The following is a 20,112-nucleotide window of genomic DNA, read 5'->3' on the forward strand; positions in this document are numbered from 1 at the left end:
CTTTTGGAGCTATATTATTGCAGAATGAGTGGTGCCTTTTGGCTAGACTCTGGATAAGAGCATAAAGTTAAGGAGAAATAGGCCATAAGACCTGCCTTCCTTTCTGCCCCTACATAATAGATGCTTAACATCTCCCAAAGGAGACCATGAGGGTGAGGCCCTAATCCAATATAACTGGTGTCCTCACAGGAAGAGAAGGAAACACCAGGAATATGCATGCATAGAGGCACAACTATATAAAGACGAAGCAGCAAGAAGGCGGCCGTCTAGAAGACAGGGAGAGTGGTCTCACAGGTAACCAACTCTGACACCACCTTGATCTTGGACTTTCAGCCTCCAGAACTGTGAGAAAATAAATTCCCTTTGTTTAAGGCACCCAGGCTATGGCATTTTGTTATGGCAACCCTAGCAAACTAAGACAGCATCTTTACTTTGTGAATAAACTCAGACATAGCGGTGTATGTCAGGCATTGTTCTAAGCTCTTTACAGATGTTTAAACAATTAAAACACTTTCCCACCAGGCCCAGTGAATCACCAGTGAATTCTCAACGGGTAGGAGGCAAGAAGAGTATACCTCCTTCTCCCTGGGGCAGGAGCTGGGAATTCAAAATCAATATTATTGGGGGGAAACAACACCCTCAGAGGTACATCGAGTGAAAACCACAGGTGGAGATGATGGAGATTAAAATTAATAACAATAGGAAAATAATAGCTACCAGTAATTGAGCACTGAGTTCAGAAAGGGTCAGCTACTTGCTCAACTGTTGAAGAGCATTAGAGTTCAGACCCACATCTTTGCCTTTTTCTACTTGGCATACTGCTGGGGTGAGCAGACTGAGGTCACTGGCTGGGGCAGGGGGTGGGGGCGATGGGGTAAAGGTTGAACAGGTGACTGAGCGTGTTCTCAATGGAGGAGATCAGTGGGCAGCAGGGAGGTAAGTTTTTTGTTTTTTAAGAAAAGGTGGTAGGGAAAATCTAATGACCTTCATTTGCCAGGTACAAATCCAATAGTTCTCGTTTATTTAGCTCCTCCAACATACCAGGCATTAAGCTTGAAACTCAGAACAGTTCTGAGAAGCAGATATTGGTGTATTTTAATTTTATGGACATGGAAACGGGAACTCAGACAAGGTGAGAGACCTGCCCCCGAGTTCAAGTAAGTGGCAGAACTGGAGTGGCGGACCTGGGAGGCTCCTAACCCCACCCCCGCCCCAGCTCATCCATTCTGCTTTGCAGGTGTAGCTACAGATTCTGCACCCACACTGTCCGTATGGCCAGTGCATGTAGGAGGGCCTCCATGCTAGGAACAGACAAGTTACATATCCTGTCATGGTCTTTACAAGACTCCGCCAAAAGTATTAGCACAGAGCCGCTCTGCCCAAGAATGTTCCAAGGAGCCTGGGTTTCCCAAGATGTCCCATGGAAAAAGTTCTCTGCTTGGAAAAGTCTGGTGGAAGTGCTGCCTGTTATCCCTCCCTTGCCTCGGAGACTAACAGCGAACACTGGTAGATTGTAAACGTTCTGCAGTTTAAAAAAAAAAAAAGGCTCTTTCCTTCAATGAGGCCAAGGTCTCCCCAATCTACTTGACCCAGAGGCAAGGTGTGTCAGTTAATATACTGGGCAGCACCTCTTAAGAGGTGTTGCAACGCAGGACTTAAGAAGCAGATAGATAAACAGGATGGAACTACTTTTGGAAACATTAACTAAAATGCAGGCTTTTTTCTTAAGAATTACAAAGGCCATTGATATTTACATTTAGTCTGCTTTCTACTGAGAAAATAAACAGTTAAAAAAAAATCAGAGGCAACAAACCAAACAAGGGAATTTGAGATTTGCATTCTCAAAATCTATTGGCTTATCCTAAAACCTCATGCTTCTGCCCCAACCCCATTCCATTCTCCAGATTTCCACCCACCCTCCCCTCTTTGGGGCTGCTCTCCAGCTACACCCAGCTGAAAGTGACCACAACTTGCAATGCATCCAGCCCCGCACCCCCAGCCCTTACATTGCAGAAACAGTGATAGGGAGGCATCAGACCTTCTGCCCACAGTGCAGCCAGAGCTGGCATATGTCAGAGAAGCAATGAAGTTATCTGATACAACAATCAATGATCCCTCTGCCTTTGGGTTAGGGAGGAGCACTCTAAAGACATTCCTACGGAGGGGTGGGGGTGGGGGTGAGATTGCCAACATTTCCTTTAAAACTTCCGGATTGTGAGTACTGTGATTTTTCTATTTCTCTTTTTGCTTATTTTCGGCTTCTAATTCTCGACAATTAATTTGTAGCACTTGTGTTACAAAGGAGGAGGAGGTAGGAGGAGCGAAGAAAATGGGGAGGGGGTGGGGGAGAGGAGGAAGGAGGGGGAAGGAGGGGGAGGCTTAGGGACGAGGGGGAGGTGGAGAGAGAGGGGGAAAAGAGCTGAACAAGGGAGGAGAAAAAGACTGGGTGGGGAAGACTTGGAGGGGGGGAGAAGGAGGAAGGGAGAGAGGCTAATGGGCAAGGGGGAAGGGAAGGAGGGGAAGAGGGAGGCAGAAGACAAAGAAAAAAGGGCAGAAGGAGGGAGGAGAAGGGGAAAATCAATCATAAAATCTCCGAAGAAGAAGGCTGAATAAGCTCACCCCGTAACACACACCGGTGTCTCCCAACACGGTCAGGTACAAGCCCTGACCTGCAACGTTCCCGTTTGCAACAACACTTTCCCAGCTGCCCCGTCACCAAAGCAACGCTCAGGCACCGGCGCGGCGATGCTTTCTCCTTACCCACTCGGAAGATCAGATCGTCTTCGATGGGATTCTCTTTTCGTTTCCCAGTGCTGTACATGCTCGCGGGTCTCTTCACCGCTTTCTGCTTGACATGGCCGCTCCCTGGGGACTTAACGCGCCTCTTCACGCCCTCGGTGGTGGGAGACACGTCGGCCGACCGGATCACCTTCAGCTTGAACGGGCTGCCTCGGATGTGCTGGTCGTAGAGTCGCAGAGAGAGGGTAAAGTCCCCTTCCTTCTGGACAGTGTACAAAAACTCGTACGTGCCGTTTTTGTTGTCGAGTATTTCTCCGTCCGCCACGCTGCCGTCGGGCGTGCTCAGCTCCGCCGTGATGTAGGCGTTGCCGGTCTTGCACAGCTCCCCGTCTTTGTCCTTGGTCGTTATGGTGACGGACATGGGCTGCCCGATGATGGTCTGCCGCAGCCCCTCGCCCGTGGCCACCGTCTCGGAGGCGACGGCGTTGGTGGTTAAGATCGTCCCGAGGTTGTGGATGGACTTCTTGAGCCCTTCGGTCTCCACGATGAAATCCAGCTGATCATTTTCACGCGGATGCAGCGGGAAATCCTGATCCGCCAGTTCGTTCAGCTTCTCGCTCATCTGCTTCTTCACGAGCAGCACCTCCGTCTCCGTGCCATGGTTCAGGGCCTGCGCGGTGAAGTTGCTGCAGCTCTTTATATTCTCCTGCCCCTCGAGCAGAGTATCCAGCTGCGACTGAAGGACCTGTGGGGTCAAAAAGCGAGGCCGGGTGAGCGCTTCTCAGCGCACTGCATGGTGCGCGCTTGGCGCGCCGGGGCAGCGCCCTCCGCGGGCGCCTACCGCGTCCTGCACCTGCCCCCCGCCGGTGGTTCTCCGCAAGTGGTATTTAATTTGGCCCACTGAACCAGCTTCTAATGCGTGATTCTGAATTGCATTCGCAGTACCTTCTCGTTCCCTTCCGCCTCGCCCAGACTCTCCCACACACATATTTCTTGGGTCATGTGTTTTTGCTAGGGACAAGCAGAAACGTCACCACCAGGAGCCCGGAAAACAAATTGCTATGCCTGGCATCTGAACTATTAATTATTCAGTATCTCTCTGTAATGTCCTACTAAATTCCCCTGTTACCACCCAAAGGAACAGAAACCAAACAAAACTCTCCACACCCGAATAGCAGAAGCTTTTGATCCCTGGTTTTGTGACTGGACATGTTAAAGGCTGCAGTCAGGGTTCACTTTGAAGTTGACTAACAGGTTGGTGTGGATGAGAGAGCAATTAAGAGACTATTAGACATTATAATTTAAGGAAGGAAAATAATCCACTTTAACCCTAAATCCTGAAAGCATTACTTTGTATTCATTCTTGCCTTGTCAAATCATAAATTGGTACTTAAGGTTACAGAATCATAGAAGTTTGCCGGAAAGAGGAAGGAAAAAATAGCTGGGTGTGCCATGAAATGAAAACTACTGTTTACCATAAAACAGTGACACTTAAGGACCCATCTAAGTCCCCTTTGCTGTTCTTAGAACACAGTAAGCTGGTGCAGTGAAATACCGGGGGTATCATGTCTCTTACAGGATTATCTACAAGAATGGCAGGAATCTTACTTTATGTTTGAGGCCATAGTTGACTTCCAGTTCCATAAGCAGCACGCTCTTGCGCACGTTTAAAGTCTTCTGGAGCTCATCAAAGGTAGAATGGATGTCATCCACAATGCTGGCCTTTTGGTTGGTTAACTGATGAATGATTTCTGAGATGAACTGAAGGGCAGAATCTATTTCTGGGAGCCTAGAGGACAGTCATTAAAGATCATTATTTAGCATCAACCCAGAAATAGCAAAACATCTACCTAAACACTATGTTTTGTCAAAAAATATTTTCTTTGCCTTTCATTATCTTTAAAAAGTAATAACTGAAGAACAGAATGAATAAGACATGACATAATTACTGCCTTCGAGAGAAGAGACTCTGAGGGTCCATGTGTACTTCAAGTGTTCAGTCATCTAATTTTACTAATTGATGGTACAAAGCCTTGAGGCTCTCTGAACCCCATGGCTTCTCCTCACTCTGAATCAAGCCTTCTCAAACTTAACACTATAATATTGTAGGTCACACACTTCTTTGTTACAGGGGACTAGCCTGTGTGTTAGAGGATGTTTAACAGCATCCTGTCTTCTACCAGATGCCAACAGCAGCCCCCCCCCCCAAAGTTATGACACCAAACTGTCTCCAGGCATTGTCAAATATCTCCTGGGGGTATGCGTAATTACCCACAATTGAGAACCAGGTTCTAAATGTATAGCTAATCCTAATTAGTTTTATCCTAATCATATGAAAAACTTATCCAAATTCAGTTTCCTGAGAACATTTTTCAAGTTTCCAAGTTCCTTTAATTATTATAGAATAACCACACTTTTCCCATTACAACTATTGGTGGCAAGATTTACTTTCAGCTGGTTGTTTATTTCCTCTCTTTGGTCTTTCTTTTGTATCACACAGCTACTCTGTTCCCTCATTTCCATGCCAAAGAGAAAGCCTGGAAGCAGGAAAACATAAGGAAAACTGAGCAATCACTGATCAGTACCATTTGCTGGGCTCAAACAGAGAGGAGCCAATGACAGTAAACACAATGGTCCTGAATATGTCAAGAAGAGCAGCTAAGAAAGGCTCCTCAGAGAGCCTGGTTTCAGGCATGAATTTCAGAAGATCTGCTGAGAGCATTTTCCTGGAATGTATTTTATTCACTTAATCATCCTAAGGTACTGAAACAAAAATGCCACCCCTCTTAACATAAGGGCGTTGGAATTTGACCAAGGGGTAGGGGGTGATCCTAATCACTCACTGGGGTTCATGACTACAGACACACAAAGGAGAATTTATTTAGGGAGCATGAACCCACGGAGGCAAGAGATCGGGAGGCCAAGCCTCACACAAGACAGCCAGGGGGAGGTGTGTGCACCTTTTGTTGACGGCATCCAACTGGACCTGGAGTGAGGCCTTGTGTTGCTCTACCACATCCTTGAGGGGGACTGTGGGGTGTTCTGCGTGCTCCCCCTCAGTGCACTCTCGACACATGGCGGTCTCACAAGACTGGCAGTAAAAGTCCATCACCTGCAGGTAACACAAAAACAATTCCAGGTCCAAGGCCACTAACTGAGGGCTTGCTGGGCACTAGGCCTGTAGTAGGCATCCTCTCATTTCATTCGCACAGCTTTCCCAGGATGTAGGCGGTATGTCCAGTTTCACAGAAGAAAAGGAAGGATACATTTTTATTTATTTATTTTTTTATTTTTTTAAATTTTTTAAAAAATTTTTTTTAACGTTTATTTATTTTTGAGACAGAGAGAGACAGAGCATGAACAGGGGAGGGGCAGAGAGAGAGGGAGACACAGAATCGGAAGCAGGCTCCAGGCTCTGAGCCATCAGCCCAGAGCCCGACACGGAGCTCGAACTCACGGACCGCGAGATCGTGACCTGAGCTGAAGTTGGATGCTTAACCGACTGAGCCACCCAGGCGCCCCAGGAAGGATACATTTTTAAGTGCCAGGCCTCAAACAGAGGTGGACCAAGCTGCAGCGGTGGCCACAAAGCCAGATTTTCTGTGGTTACTCCCCTAGAGCAGAACAGTGTGGGGCTGCGATGCTCCAACTTCTTGATCTTAGGACCCTTTGCCACTCTTCATAAACTATTGAGGACTCCAAAGTGCTTTTATTAATGTGCATTGTATCTACAGATATATTAAAAACTGAAACAAAAATTTTAAAAAGTAACTAAAAGCAATAATAAGCCCACTCGATGTTAACATGAATAATATAAAACATGAAAAATAACTGCATTTTGAAAAACAAGAAATTTTGTGACAATAATGGCATTGTTTCCCACTTAAAAAATTTTCTTCAGCGTCTGGGTTAATAGTAGACAGCTGGATTTTCATATCTGCTTCTGCATTATATCTGTTGTGATTGCACACATCATGTTGTCTCTGGAAAATTCCACTGTACACACTTGAGAGAACAAGAGTGAAAAAGGCACATAATGTCTTAGTATTATCTTAAATACAGTTTTGATCTTATGGACTGCCAACCCACCCCCACAAAGGGTTGGGGGACCCATTAGGGTTCCTGGATCATACTTTGAGAACTGATACTCTTTCTATATGAGACAAGCCGGGGTGCCTGGGTGTCTCAGTTGTCTAAGTGTCCAACTTCAGCTCAGGTCATGATCTCAAGGTTCATGAGTTCAAGCCCCACATCGGGCTCTGTGCTGACAGCTCAGCGCCTGGAGCCTGTTTCAGATTCTGTGTCTTCCTCTCTCTCTCTCTCTTTCTCTGCCCTCCCCCGCTTACACTCTGTCTCTCTCTCAAAAATAAATAAACATTAAAGAAAAAAGAGATATAAGCTGTACTGAACAATTTGTATCCTGGCTCTACCATTTATGTAAAGGTTACCACTTATGTAACCTCAAATTTTCCTTTGTCAAATGGAGACGATAATAGTAACCTAGAACTCAAAACTGCACAAAGAACTCAGATGTGGCACTGGCATGATGTAGCGGCAGCAATGATGATGATGATGATGATGATGATGATGGTGATATCATCAGCTTATAGGAAAATAAAGGTACCTTATTCTGATTATGATGAACTCTCAGTAACAATATAACACAAAGCCTATTAAGTCAGTTTCCTTGGGAAGGCATTTCCCTATTCTCTTGGCTGAAAATAATTTTGAATTCCCAAGATACTCTTGGAGGGATCTTTTTCTTGAAGTATAACACATGTACAGAAAATGGCATCAGTCAGGGCACCTGAGTGGTTCAGTCGGTTAAGCCTCTAGCTTCAGCTCGGGTCATGATCTCACCACCCGTGAGTCTGAGCCCTGCATCTGGCTTTGTGCTGACGGCTCAGAGCCTGGAGGCTGCTGCAGATTCTGTGTCTCCCTCTCTCCCTTTGCCCTCCCCGGCTCTCGCTCGCTCGCTCTCTCTCTCTCTCTCTCAAAATTAAACATTAAAGCAATTTTTTAAATGGCATAAGTCTTATTAAAGGTTAGTGGATTTTCATAAAGTGAATCCTCCTACCAAATCACTTTTATTTATACCCCAGTTTATGAAATATTTATAAGATTTTAAGTTCCTGAGCACAGGAACTCTCTTACAAAAAGCCTAATTCCTTACACAAAGTAAGTATTCAAAAACTCTCAATGAATGAATTGAATGCTGTCTATAAAAGACACATTTTAGAGTCAAGGACACAAATACATTAAAATTAAAAGGGTAGAAAAAGATATTCCATGCAAATAGTAGTCAGAAGAGAACTGGAGTGGCTATTCTGAGACAAAATAGATTTTAAGACAAAAGTTGTTACAACAGACAAAAGAGGACATTATGTAACTATAAGATGATAAATTCATTGAGAAGATATAACAATTATAAACAAATATGTACCCAACAACAGAGCCCCCAAATATATGAAACAAAAACTGACAGAATTGAAGGGAGAAATGAATAGTTCAGCAATAATAGTTGGAGATCTCAGTACCCCACTTTCATTAATGATAGAACAATTAGATGGAAGATCCATAAAGAAATAGAAAGTTTGAGAATTATAAACCAACTAGGCCTAACAGACATATAGAACACTCTATTCACTAACAGAATGCACATTTTTGTCAAGAACACATAGGACGTTCTCCAGAGTAGACCATATATTGGGTAAAAAACTCTCAATAAGTTTTAAAAAGATTAAAGTCATACGAATATTTTCTCTAGCCACAATGAAATCAAATTAGAAATCAATAATAGAAGGAAATCTGGAAAATTAACAAATATATGAAAATTAAATAACTTACTCTTACACATTGAGTCAAAGAAGAAATCACAAGGGAAATTAGAATATACTTTGAGATGAGCAAAAATGAAAACACAATATACCAAAACTTATGAGAGAGTTCTCAGAGCAAAATTTTAGATGTAAATGCCTAGTTTAAAAAGAAGAAAAATCTTAAATCAATATAGCCTAAGGTTCAACCTTAAAGAACCAAAAAAGAGGAACAAATCAAAACCAAAACAAAAAGAAAGAAAATAATAAAGATGAAAGTGGAGACAAATAAGATAGAAAACAGAAACACAGTAGAGAAAATCAATGAAACCAAAAGTCGGTTCTTTGTAAAGATCAAAAAAATTGACAAACAGGATACTAAGGACAGTTGTATGCCAACAAATTGAATAACATAGATAAAATGGACAAATTCTTAAAAACACACAAACTAATAAAACTGACCCAAAGAAGAAATAGAAAATGCAAATATACCTATAATAGGATATCGAACCAGTATTCCAAAAATGTCCAATATAGAAAGCCCATGACCAGATGGCTTCACTGATGAATTCTGCCAAATATTTAAAGAAGTATTAACATCAATCCTTCCAAATTCTTCAAAAAATAGAAGAGGAGGAAACATGTCCTAACTTATTCTATTAGGCCAGCAATACCCTAACACAAAAGCCAAAAAACATCACCAGTAAAGTTCATATCCCCTATGAATACAGATGTAAAAATCCTTAACAAAATACTAGTAAACTGAATCAAGCTACATATAAAACGGGTTATACGATACGGTCAAGTGGAGTTTATCCCAAGACTGCAAAGGTAGTTCACATACAAAAATCAACATATGTAATACACCACACCAATAGAATAAAGGGGGAAAAAACTCCACATGGTCATCTCAGTTGAGGCAGAAAAAAACATTTGACAATTTCCAACACCATTTCGTGATAAAAACACTTATCAATCTAGAAATAGAAGAAAAGTTCCTCAACTTGATAAAAGGTATCTACAAAAATCCTATACCTAACATCATACCTAATGTTAACCCCCTAAGATACAGAAGGAGACAAAGATGTTCACTCTTGCCATTTATATTCAGCAATGTACTAGAAATTCTAACCAGGGCATTTAGGCAAGAAAAAGCAATAAAATGCATCCAAATTGGAAAGGAAGAAGTTAGAATTTCTCTATTCAGAGATGATATGAACTTATATACAGAAAACTCTAAAGAATACACCAACCCCCACCCCCACAAAAATATTAGGCCTAACAAATGAATTCAGCAAAGTTGTAGGATACAAGATCACCAAACAAAAATCAGTTGTATTTATATACACTAGCAATGAACAATCCAAAAATGAAATCAAGATAATTCCATTTATAGTAGCATCAAAAAGAATATAAAATACTTAAGAATACATTTAACCAGGGCGCCTGGGTGGCGCAGTCGGTTAAGCGTCCGACTTCAGCCAGGTCACGATCTCGCGGTCCGGGAGTTCGAGCCCCGCGTCAGGCTCTGGGCTGATGGCTCAGAGCCTGGAGCCTGTTTCCGATTCTGTGTCTCCCTCTCTCTCTGCCCCTCCCCCGTTCATGCTCTGTCTCTCTCTGTCCCCAAAATAAACAAAAAACGTTGAAAAAAAATTAAAAAAAAAAAAAAAAAGAATACATTTAACCAAGAAGGAGTAAGACTTGTATACTGGCTTCTACAAAACATTGTTGAAAGATACTAAAGAATACCTAAATAATGGAAATGAATGTAAAGATATCCCATGCTCATGAATAGGAAGACTTAATACTGTTAAGAGGGCAACATTCCCAAAATCAATCTACTGATTCAGTGAAATACCTATCAAAATTCAAGCATCGTTTTTTCACAAAAGTGAACAAACTATTCTCAAAATTCAGATGGAATTGCATGGGACTCTGAATAGCCAAAACAATCTTGAAAAAAAAAAACAAAACTGGAAGACTTCGACTTGTAATTTCAAAAGGTAGTACCAAGATAGAGTAATCAGAATACTGTGTTACTGGCATAAGGACAGACATATAGATAGATGGAATAGAATTGACAGTCCAGAAATTAAACCATACATTTATGGTCAACTGATTCTTTTTTTTTTTTTTTTTTTTTAATTTTTTTCAACATTTTAATTTATTTTTGGGACAGAGAGAGACAGAGCATGAACGGGGGAGGGGCAGAGAGAGAGGGAGAGACAGAATCGGAAACAGGCTCCAGGCTCTGAGCCATCAGCCCAGAGCCCGACGCGGGGCTTGAACTCACGGACGGCAAGATCGTGACCTGGCTGAAGTCGGACGCTTAACCGACTGCGCCACCCAGGCGCCCCTATGGTCAACTGATTCTTGACAAGGGTGCCAAGATCACTCAATGGAGAAAAGCAGTCTTTTCAACAAATGATGCCAAGACAACTGGATATCCACATGTAAAAGAATGAAGTGGAATGCTTACCTCACTCTACATACAAAAATTATCTCAAAATAGATTAACAACCTAAATGTAAGAGCTAAAACTATAAAACTCCTAGAAAAGAAAACATAGGAGTAAACCTTTATGACCTTTGATTAGGTAATGGTCTTTTAGATATGACACCAAAAGCACAAGCAACAAGAAAAAATAGATAAATTGGACTTCATCAAAATAAAATCTTGTGGATGAAGGGTACTATCAAGATACTATCAAGAAAGTGAAAAGAGGGGCACCTGTCTGGCTCAGTCAGTAGAGCATGCAACTCTTGATCTCAGGGTTGTGAGTTCGACTCCCATGTTGGGTGTTGAGGTTACTTAAAAATAAAATCTTTAAAAAAAAGAAAGTGAAAAGAATAGGAGAAATATTTGCGATTCATATATCTGATAAGGATGTAGTATCCAGAACATATAAAGAAACCTTACAACTCAAGAACCCAATTCAAAAAACTGGCAAAGGACTTGAATAGACATTTCTCCAAAGAAAATATACAAATGGCCAATTTGCACACACACAAAAATATGCTCAATATTATGAGTCACTAAGGAAATCCAAACCAAAACCACTATGAGATACTTTATACTGATTCGGGTGGCTAGACTCAAAAAGTCAGATAATAACAAGTGTTGGTGGAAATGTGGAAAAATCAGAACTTTCATACTTTGCTAGTGGGAATGTAAACTGGCACAATCACTGTGAAAACAGTTTGGTGGCTCCTCAAAAGTAAAATACAGAATTACCATGGAACCCAGGAATTCAATTCCTAGGTATACACCCAAGAGAACTATAAACGTACATCCACACAAAAATTTGTACACGAATGTTCATAGCACTATTCATAATAGCCGCAAAGTGGAAACAACATGAATATCCATCAACTAATGAATGGACAAATAAATTGTGGTATATCCAGACAATGGAATATTATTTTAGTCATAAAAAGACATGAAGTTTGGGGCGCCTGGGTGGCTCAGTCGGTTAAGCGTCCGATCTCGCGGTCCGTGAGTTCGAGCCCCGCGTCGGGCTCTGGACTGACGGCTCAGAGCCTGGAGCCTGCTTCCGATACTGTGTCTCCCTCTCTCTCTGCCCCTGCCCCGTTCATGCTCTGTCTCTCTCTGTCTCAAAAATAAATAAAACGTTTAAAAAAAAAATTAAAAAAAAAAAAAAAAGACATGAAGTTTGGCCATATGGTACAATATAGATGAACTTTGAAAACATTATCCTGAGTAATAGAAGCCAGACTCAAGAGGCCACATAATTTACGACTGATTTGTATTAAATGTCTGTAACGGCCAAATCTTGCAGAGATAATATGCATACTGGTGATTGCCAGGGGTTAGGGGTAGGGGGGAATGGGAAGTGGCATGATGAAAAAGTTCTGGAACTAGTGGTGATACTTACACAACCTCTTGAATACACTAAAAAAGACTGAATTGTATACTTAAAAAATTTTTTTTACATGTTTTTATTTATTTTTGAGAGACAAAGACAGAGCGTGAGTGGGGGAGGGGCAGAGAGAGAGGGACACACAGAATCCGAATCAGGCTCCGGGCTCTGAGCTGTCAGCACAGAGTCTGATGTGGGGCTCGAACTCGTGAACCTCAATCATGACCTGAGCCAAAGTCAGGTGCTTAACTGACTGAGCCACCTAGGTGCCCTTGAATTGTATACTTTTAAATGGTTAAACTGTTTAATTTTATATTATGTGAATTTTCCCTTAATTAAAAAATTAATTTAAAAAAATTGCATTAATTAGTTTAAAAAAATGCATCTTTGAAGACAGAGCTCCACACATAGGTGATTGTCCCTGGTTTGGAATCCTAAGTGTTTCTTGGAAACAAAGGCCCTAAAATCATTCTAAAGTGTGAACAACTAGTCATTCCCAAATGTTTGTGCTCAGGATCTGGCAGCTTTGACTCAAGCTGAGAGTTAATTGCGTCAAGCGTGAGACTCAGCTGAGCTCATCCATCTTGAGTGAGATAATACTGGTGTTTGTTCTTGGGGGCGGCTGGGCCAGAGGCCAGGACTAGCTTATTTTTGTTGACAGGTAGACACTACTTGTGAAGATGACAAGGCAAGACCATATGCACTACTAACATGCTAGAAAGGGTGGTCAGGGCCTTGGAACAGCCCTGAGGATTGTGGAAGTGGGGACTTGTTAGTGGTAGGGCATTCTTAATGAGGATCTCTTCTTTGTACCTCTTAACATCCTTGTTAGTAAGGTGCCTAAGCAAGCCATAACAGGGTTTAATGATCATTTGCGGTTCTGGGACCGTGAGGCATGAGCTCAAATGTCTGCTTTACGTGCAAAGAACCTCTTAAATCACTGACCATTATTCCCATTTTTCTTTGTATTTGGACAATGCAGCCATGGCAGTTTAATTAGAAGACAGAGAGTGTCACAGCACTTAAAGTAAATGACAGGCTTTCATCCACATGTGCTAATCAGCACCAGGCAGTTTATGAGGACAACATCCTGCTTTATTGTTAATTACCCAATTTTATTAACCTTCAGATGCTTGAATTGTTTTTAAAGATTTACCCATGGCAATTAACTGCAGCAATTTATCTGCAATATTGCATGCATTTGGCTTGAATATGCAATGAGGACCCCTGTTTCAAAGCAGCAGCAGTGAACTACAATCTATGATAATAGAACGATTCAAGGCACACGCTGTTAATTTCCAAGACCTCTTGCTGGTTTATAAATTTTATGATTCCAAAGAATCATAATGACCCAGCAAAGAGAAATCAGCCAAAACATACTTTAAATAGCTTCATCTACCTTAAGGAGGTTCAAATTCTAGATAGATCTAAATTTTAGTGGATTTGATGTGATGCATTTGGAGAGAGACAAAGGGAAGTTTTAACCTAAAGGATTCTTTAACTTTGCTGGAATCAGCATCTCTAAGACAGATTCTGCTTAGCAGCTGGTGGCATCCAAGGGTCTCTATTGCTTCTATACCCTTCTCCTTTCTATACTGAATATACAGTGTGGAATGACTAATTAAAAAATGAAAGTCTATATAAACATACAAGCATACCCACATATTAGCATAATTGTCATCTGTTACCAAACCATCAATTTTAATGGCTACCCAAGAGTCAGGTATACCGACTTACCATAATTTAGCCATTTCCCTAATATTGCACATTCAGATTATTTCTAATTTTTACTCTAATCTAAAATTTTCAATGAACATTCTTATATCTTCATTCTTTTCTCCAGCTATTTCCTTAGAAATATTTCTACTAGTGTAATTACTGAATTAAAGGACAGGAAGTTGTGTAAAACACTCATTATAGTTCGACAAACTGACATAAACTTTCTGAAGAGCAATTTACCCTCCCACCCACAGCAAATGAAAACATCTCCCCATATCCTCATCAGCACTGCTTATTATCTTTAAAAATCAATTTGAAAAGATGTGATTATTTGTGAAGCTTGACATTTCTCATACTATTATTAGCCATTTATATGTCCTCTGTGAATTTTGAGTTCTCTGCCCATTTTCTTTTGTGATATTCATATTTTCCTAACTCTTAATTCTTTTGTGATGTTCATGTTTTTCCTGATTCTTAATTCTTACATAGTAAGGATTTGTTGGGGTATTTTAATTAAGAATTTTACAGTTATTTTCATGAACCGAATGATTAATAGTTTTCTTTTTCTGTCTTCACTAGATTTTGGTATTAAAGTTATGAGTATATCACGAGTGAATTAGGAAGTTTTCTATCTTTTCTTAAGATGCAGACCACACTATGAATCATATTTGTTTTACACATATTTGTTTTGAAGGAATTAGTTTTCAAATAAAGTTTTACCAGTTTCTTGCAAAATTAGCAGCCTACTCGGGTTTTCTTGATCACTTCCAGTTTCCTAGATAATCATTCATTTCTTTCAAACTTTCAAGTATATTAGCCTTTAGCACCTAGCATTGATATATTTGTTCTAAAATATTCCTTTTACCTGTACTGGTGTCTCTTTGTTAGAGTCCTAATTTGATATATTTTCCCTTTTTTGTTTTACCAGATATCAAATTATTTCACTAATTAAAAAAAACAGCTCTTAGGTTTATTAACTCAATTGTTTTATTACTTTCAAACCAAGTTTATCTCTATTATTTCGTGTTCCATATATTTACTTTGTTGTTTTCCCTAGCTTTTTGAATTGAACTCCTTTCATTTTTTTAATAAACGTTTATTTATTTATCTTGTGAGAGAGCGAGAGAGAGAGCATCGGAGAGAGAGCAGGGGGAGGGGCAGAGAGAGAGGGAGAGAGAATCTCAAGCAGGCTCTGCACTGTCAACACAGAGCCCAATGCAGGGCTTGATCCCACAAACCGTGAGATCATGACCTGAGCTGAGCTAGAGCTCCTCTAGGAGAAGACAGCCTCAGGGAGAGCCAGTGTAAGAAATGGTCATAAGAAGAATGCTCAACTAATTGAAGGCACCATTTAAAGTTTCCTTTACAAAACTTACATGGTAATTCTCCCTTGGAGTACACTGTATGGGAAACCGTGGTTATTGACAGCCTGGTGTGCTTTCAATTAAATAATTAATTAAAGATACGTAGGGGCGCCTGGGTGGCTCAGTCGGCTGAGCGTCCAACTTTGGCTTGGGTCATGGTCTCACGGTTCATGAGTTCGAGCCCCACATGGGGCTCTATGCTGACAGCTCAGAGCCTGGAGCCTGCTTCGGATTCTGTGTCTCCCTCTCTCTCTGCCCCTCTCCCATTCGCGCTCTGTCTCTCTGTCTCCAGCTTCCCCATGCAAATAGCCTCCAAACAGCACATCCCTAAAGCTTTCCCTTTTGTCTGCGGTAGAGCTTTCCCACTCCTCTGCCTGCCTTTGAGTCTCTGCCAAAACAGAAGTGACGGTGGCTGATTCCTTGTTATAGCAAGTTCAGGACAGACAGTCTCTGTTTGTTTCTACATTTCCATGTAGAAGATATTGTGCTTAGTGCTAGCAATATAATGGTGAACATGGTCCCTGACCTTCTGGAGCTCACTTTCTAAAAGTAAGGCCAGAAGATCAACAAATACACAGATGAAGGCAAGCAGAGCATGGTGGATGCCAGGAAGGAAATCCAGGAAGTGACGTAATGGCTAATAAGTGGGTGTCAGAGGTGGTTTGCCTCAGTTACAGAAGACTGCTCTGTGTGGGAGCAAGTTGAGCAGAGACATGAAGGATGAGGGTGAGCTAGCCAGGGAGCATTCCGGGCAGAAGGCACAGAGAATAATCAAGCCTCAAGGTGGGAAGCCACTTGGCAAGTTCTAGGCCAGTGAGGCTGCCGTGTGGTGGGCAGAGAGAGTGGCATGAAATGAGGTCAACAAACAATAGTTATGGCTAATAATTATTCCTTTGCTCTAACAATTAATAGCTTGCTTGATAGTGGTTTTACTAGACCCATGCGTTCTATTATAAGCAGCTTCTAATACTTTTGAAGTGGCCATTACAAAGAAAAAAGTGAATAGTCACTGATGAGAAATAATCTTCATAGCTAACATTTATCAAGAGCTAACTATAGGGGCGCCTGGGTGGCTCAGTCGGTTAAGCGTCCGACTTCAGCTCAGGTCACGATCTCGCGGTCCGTGAGTTCGAGCCCCGCGTCGGGCTCTGGGCTGATGGCTCAGAGCCTGGAGCCTGCTTCTGATTCTGTGTCTCCCTCTCTCTCTGCCCCTCCCCTGTTCATGCTCTGTCTCTCTCTGTCTCAAAAATAAATAAACGTTAAAAAAAAAAAAAAAATTTAAAAAGAGCTAACTATAATGCTTTATATGACTTAAACATTTACTTCTCCAAGTAATCCCATATAGTAAATACTATTATTTAATTTTTTTAATGTTTATTTATTTTTGAGAGAGAGAGAAAAAGAGTCTAAGCAGGGGAGGGGCAGAGAGAGAGAGGGAGACACAGAATCCAAAGCAGGCTCCAGGCTATGAGCTGTCAGCACAGGGCCCGACGCGGGGCTGGAACTCACAAACCGCGAGATCATGACCTGAGCCAAAGTTGGATGCTTAACCGACTGGGCCACTCAGGGGTCCCTAGTAAATACAATTATTACTTCTTCTTTACAGATGAGAAAGTGAGACACAGAGAGCTTAATAAACGTGCCAAAGCTGACACAGGAATAAGTTGAAGGGCGGGGTTTGAACCAGGCAGTTGAAATCCAAAGCCAGTGCTCTTGTACAATGCGGCCTCTTCAGGTGACAGAGCTATTGTGAATCAGTTATTTAATGGTACACACAGGTTCAGCTATTATGCTTGCTAGTAGCAGAAAATACGTTTGAATTCAAAATCTAGAATCTATTGTCAAGGATTCACACATCTTCAAATTCTATTTATTATTAAGGATTAGGGCCTAATGGAGCAGGAGAAAAATTTCCCTCAAAAGAAAAACAAAGAGCTGTAATTAATTAATATTTTAATAATCATTCTCAATTTGCAGCACGTATCTATTTTTAATCTTTATCCAGATTTTACTATGTAGATATTTATGTGGGTCAAGAATACCCACTGTGCAAATAGTTATGGGTTTGCTCTCCTGGGGAAACTAATAATACATGCTAATAGACACAATGAAGATTGATCTGATCATTTAAATGAATGTGATCAGAGCAAGTAAGCAGGCAAAATAGCCTGAGCACTGCTAAAAATGCCTTCTAATTACCCATTTTCCAGGTGGAGTTCTGCTTTAGCATATAACCTCTGATTGCCCGAAGCCTACCCAAATCAAAGCAGTCATGCCCCCAGGCCGCGTCTGCTATCGGCTCACTTACATTTCCATCGTGGTTTGGGCAAGAGAGAGGCTTTCCGGCAGCCACAGCGGTGACCGTCTCCAGGATGGAGGACTCCTCAACGTTGCTGCCGGGAGTTCGCTGCAGCACGTCCATCAGGTTCGTGATGAAGAAGTTGTTCTGGAGCGCGGCCACCCCCTTCTCGGGCAGGATGGAGGTCTGGCGGCACACTGGGCAGGAGAGGGTTAGACTGTGGGCGGGAATGTAGTTCTGCAGGCACCTGTTGCGGGAGCAGAAGCAGGTGGACTGTCAGCACAGTGGGCTCTCGAGCAAGAGCAGGACCACCTTTTCTCACAGGTACCATACATTCTCTGCACCTACATGGGCTACTTTGCAGAAACTCCCTGTGTAGTTTCCTTTTCTAGGAAAATAAGATTTCAGCAACCAAGAGGTAATGTGTACTCCCGCGCCCCTATCGACTGATCAGGCAAAGGATAACCCTCAAGGAAAAGAGTAACATCATTGACTTTGGTAGTGTTCTGGGGAACCTTGCCCCAAGTGAGCAGCATTGGCCTCTCCGGGGAACTTGGAAGAAGTGCAGAATCTTAGGTCTTCCTCCAGGCCTGGTGAGTCTGAATCAGGTGATTTATATGCTCATTAAAGGTTGCAGGGGACACCTGGGTAGCTCAGTCGGTTAAGTGTCTTTGGCTCAGGTCATGATCTCGCAGTTTGTGAGTTCAAGCCCTGTGTTGGGCTCTGTGCTGACAGCTCAGAGCCTGGAGCCTGCCTCGGATTCTGCGTCTCCCTCTCTCTCTGCCCCTCCCCGCTCACACTTTGTCTCTCTCTCTCTTAAAAATAAACATTAAAAAATTTTTTTAAAAGGTTGCAAAGAATTGCTCTACAATATCCAGTGTCATGTTCACAGATTTGTGGATTTTTACAATGGGGAGAAACAGGTTGAAGTTTTCTCTTACTGTTGAAATACTTAAATTAAGCCACAGGTAAAGTAATTACTAACAAACTTCATAAGTGAAATTGCTCATGTGCTAAGTTAAATAAGAAGATAAAGATGTATTTTGATAACTGATTAACTCAATGGAACAACTACTCCAGAAGGATAAAGAAATGTATTTTCATATATAGCAAATTGCATATTCAGTTAATTTTTAATTATTTCATACACATAGTTGCATACAAAAGCATATGCAGATCTCCCATGTTAAAAACACCTCCCAGTGGAGGGGCGCCTGGGTGGCTCAGTTGGTTAGGCATCTATCTGACTTCAGCTCAGGTCACGATCTCACGGTCTGTGGGTTCAAGCCCCATGTTGGGCTCTGTGCTGACAGCTCAGAGCCTGGAGCCTGCTTCAGATTCTGTGTCTCCCTCTCTCTCTGCCCCTCCCCACCTCATGTTCTGTCTCTGTCTCTGAAAAATGAATAAACCTTAAAAACAAAACAAAACACCTCCCAGTGGAAATGTTTTGTTTGAAGCAGGGATAGGACACCCGGAGTCATACCAACATGATCTCTTCTTGCCTCTCCTCAAAAGGCATCAACTTAATTCATTTAATTAGCAAAACGCATTGCTAGTAATGACATATAGATCCTGCTCACTAGATTCACAGTACTTGCAAAAACCGTACGAAGTAGGTACTTTATTTACTTATGTTTTAATGTTTATTTATTCTGAGAGAGAGAGGGGCATGGGGAGGGGCAGAGAGACAGGGAGACAGAGAATCCCAAGCAGTCTTCCCATTCTCAGTGCAGTGCCCGATGTAGGGCTCAAACTCACAAACCGTGCGATCATGACCTGAGCTGAAACAAAGAGTCAGACACTTAACCAGCTGAGCCACCCAGGTGCGCCTGAAGTATGTACTTTAGACACCCAAGGAAACACAGGCTGAGAGAAGCAAAGTTGCTTGCTCTCAGAACTCCAGTGGTCAAGGGCAGAGCAGGAGTTCAAACCCAGGCGACTCAGGTTCTTAGGCACCAGAACCTAAGCTCTATATAACTACTCTACATAATGTTTCCCTGTTGCTCTGCCAAACGAAATTCGAAAACTTCTGATTTCGTCTCATTCCCCATATTAGGTAGATAAGAAAAATGCCATCAAGGAGGTTAATGGATTTTCCTATGTCACAGAAATACCTAGCACTGAATCAATACCAGAAACAGAATAGCTTTTGCTAAGGTCACTGAGAGCATCCAAATCCAGACAATAGACATTTTTCACTCCTATCCTTCCCAGTACCACTCATTAAATGTGACCGCTGCCTCCCACCTCTCCTTTTTTGAAACTTTATCTTCTCTTGCTTGTGACAGCACACTC

At 41.9% G+C, this 20,112-nt stretch overlaps 1 protein-coding gene across 11 annotated transcripts in view; it reads right to left on the reverse strand.

Moving 5' to 3' along the window:
• The window catches only part of TRIM2 (tripartite motif containing 2), a 122,122-nt gene that overhangs the window by 35,133 nt on the left and 66,877 nt on the right, over window positions 1-20,112 (reverse strand). For 10 of the 11 annotated variants that reach the window (XM_043567191.1, XM_043567175.1, XM_043567183.1 and 7 more), the window contains exons 3-6: window positions 17,827-18,064; window positions 5,700-5,851; window positions 4,348-4,528; window positions 2,761-3,484 (exon numbers count right to left, since the gene is read on the reverse strand). In XM_043567191.1, the coding sequence (XP_043423126.1) occupies window positions 2,761-3,484; window positions 4,348-4,528; window positions 5,700-5,851; window positions 17,827-18,064 (1,295 nt within the window). The remainder of the gene's footprint in view (window positions 1-2,760; window positions 3,485-4,347; window positions 4,529-5,699; window positions 5,852-17,826; window positions 18,065-20,112) is intronic. The other variant, XM_043567256.1, reaches the window with a different exon arrangement.

Source organism: Prionailurus bengalensis, chromosome B1 (assembly GCF_016509475.1).
Source record: "Prionailurus bengalensis isolate Pbe53 chromosome B1, Fcat_Pben_1.1_paternal_pri, whole genome shotgun sequence".
Classification (NCBI taxonomy): Eukaryota; Metazoa; Chordata; class Mammalia; order Carnivora; family Felidae; genus Prionailurus; species Prionailurus bengalensis.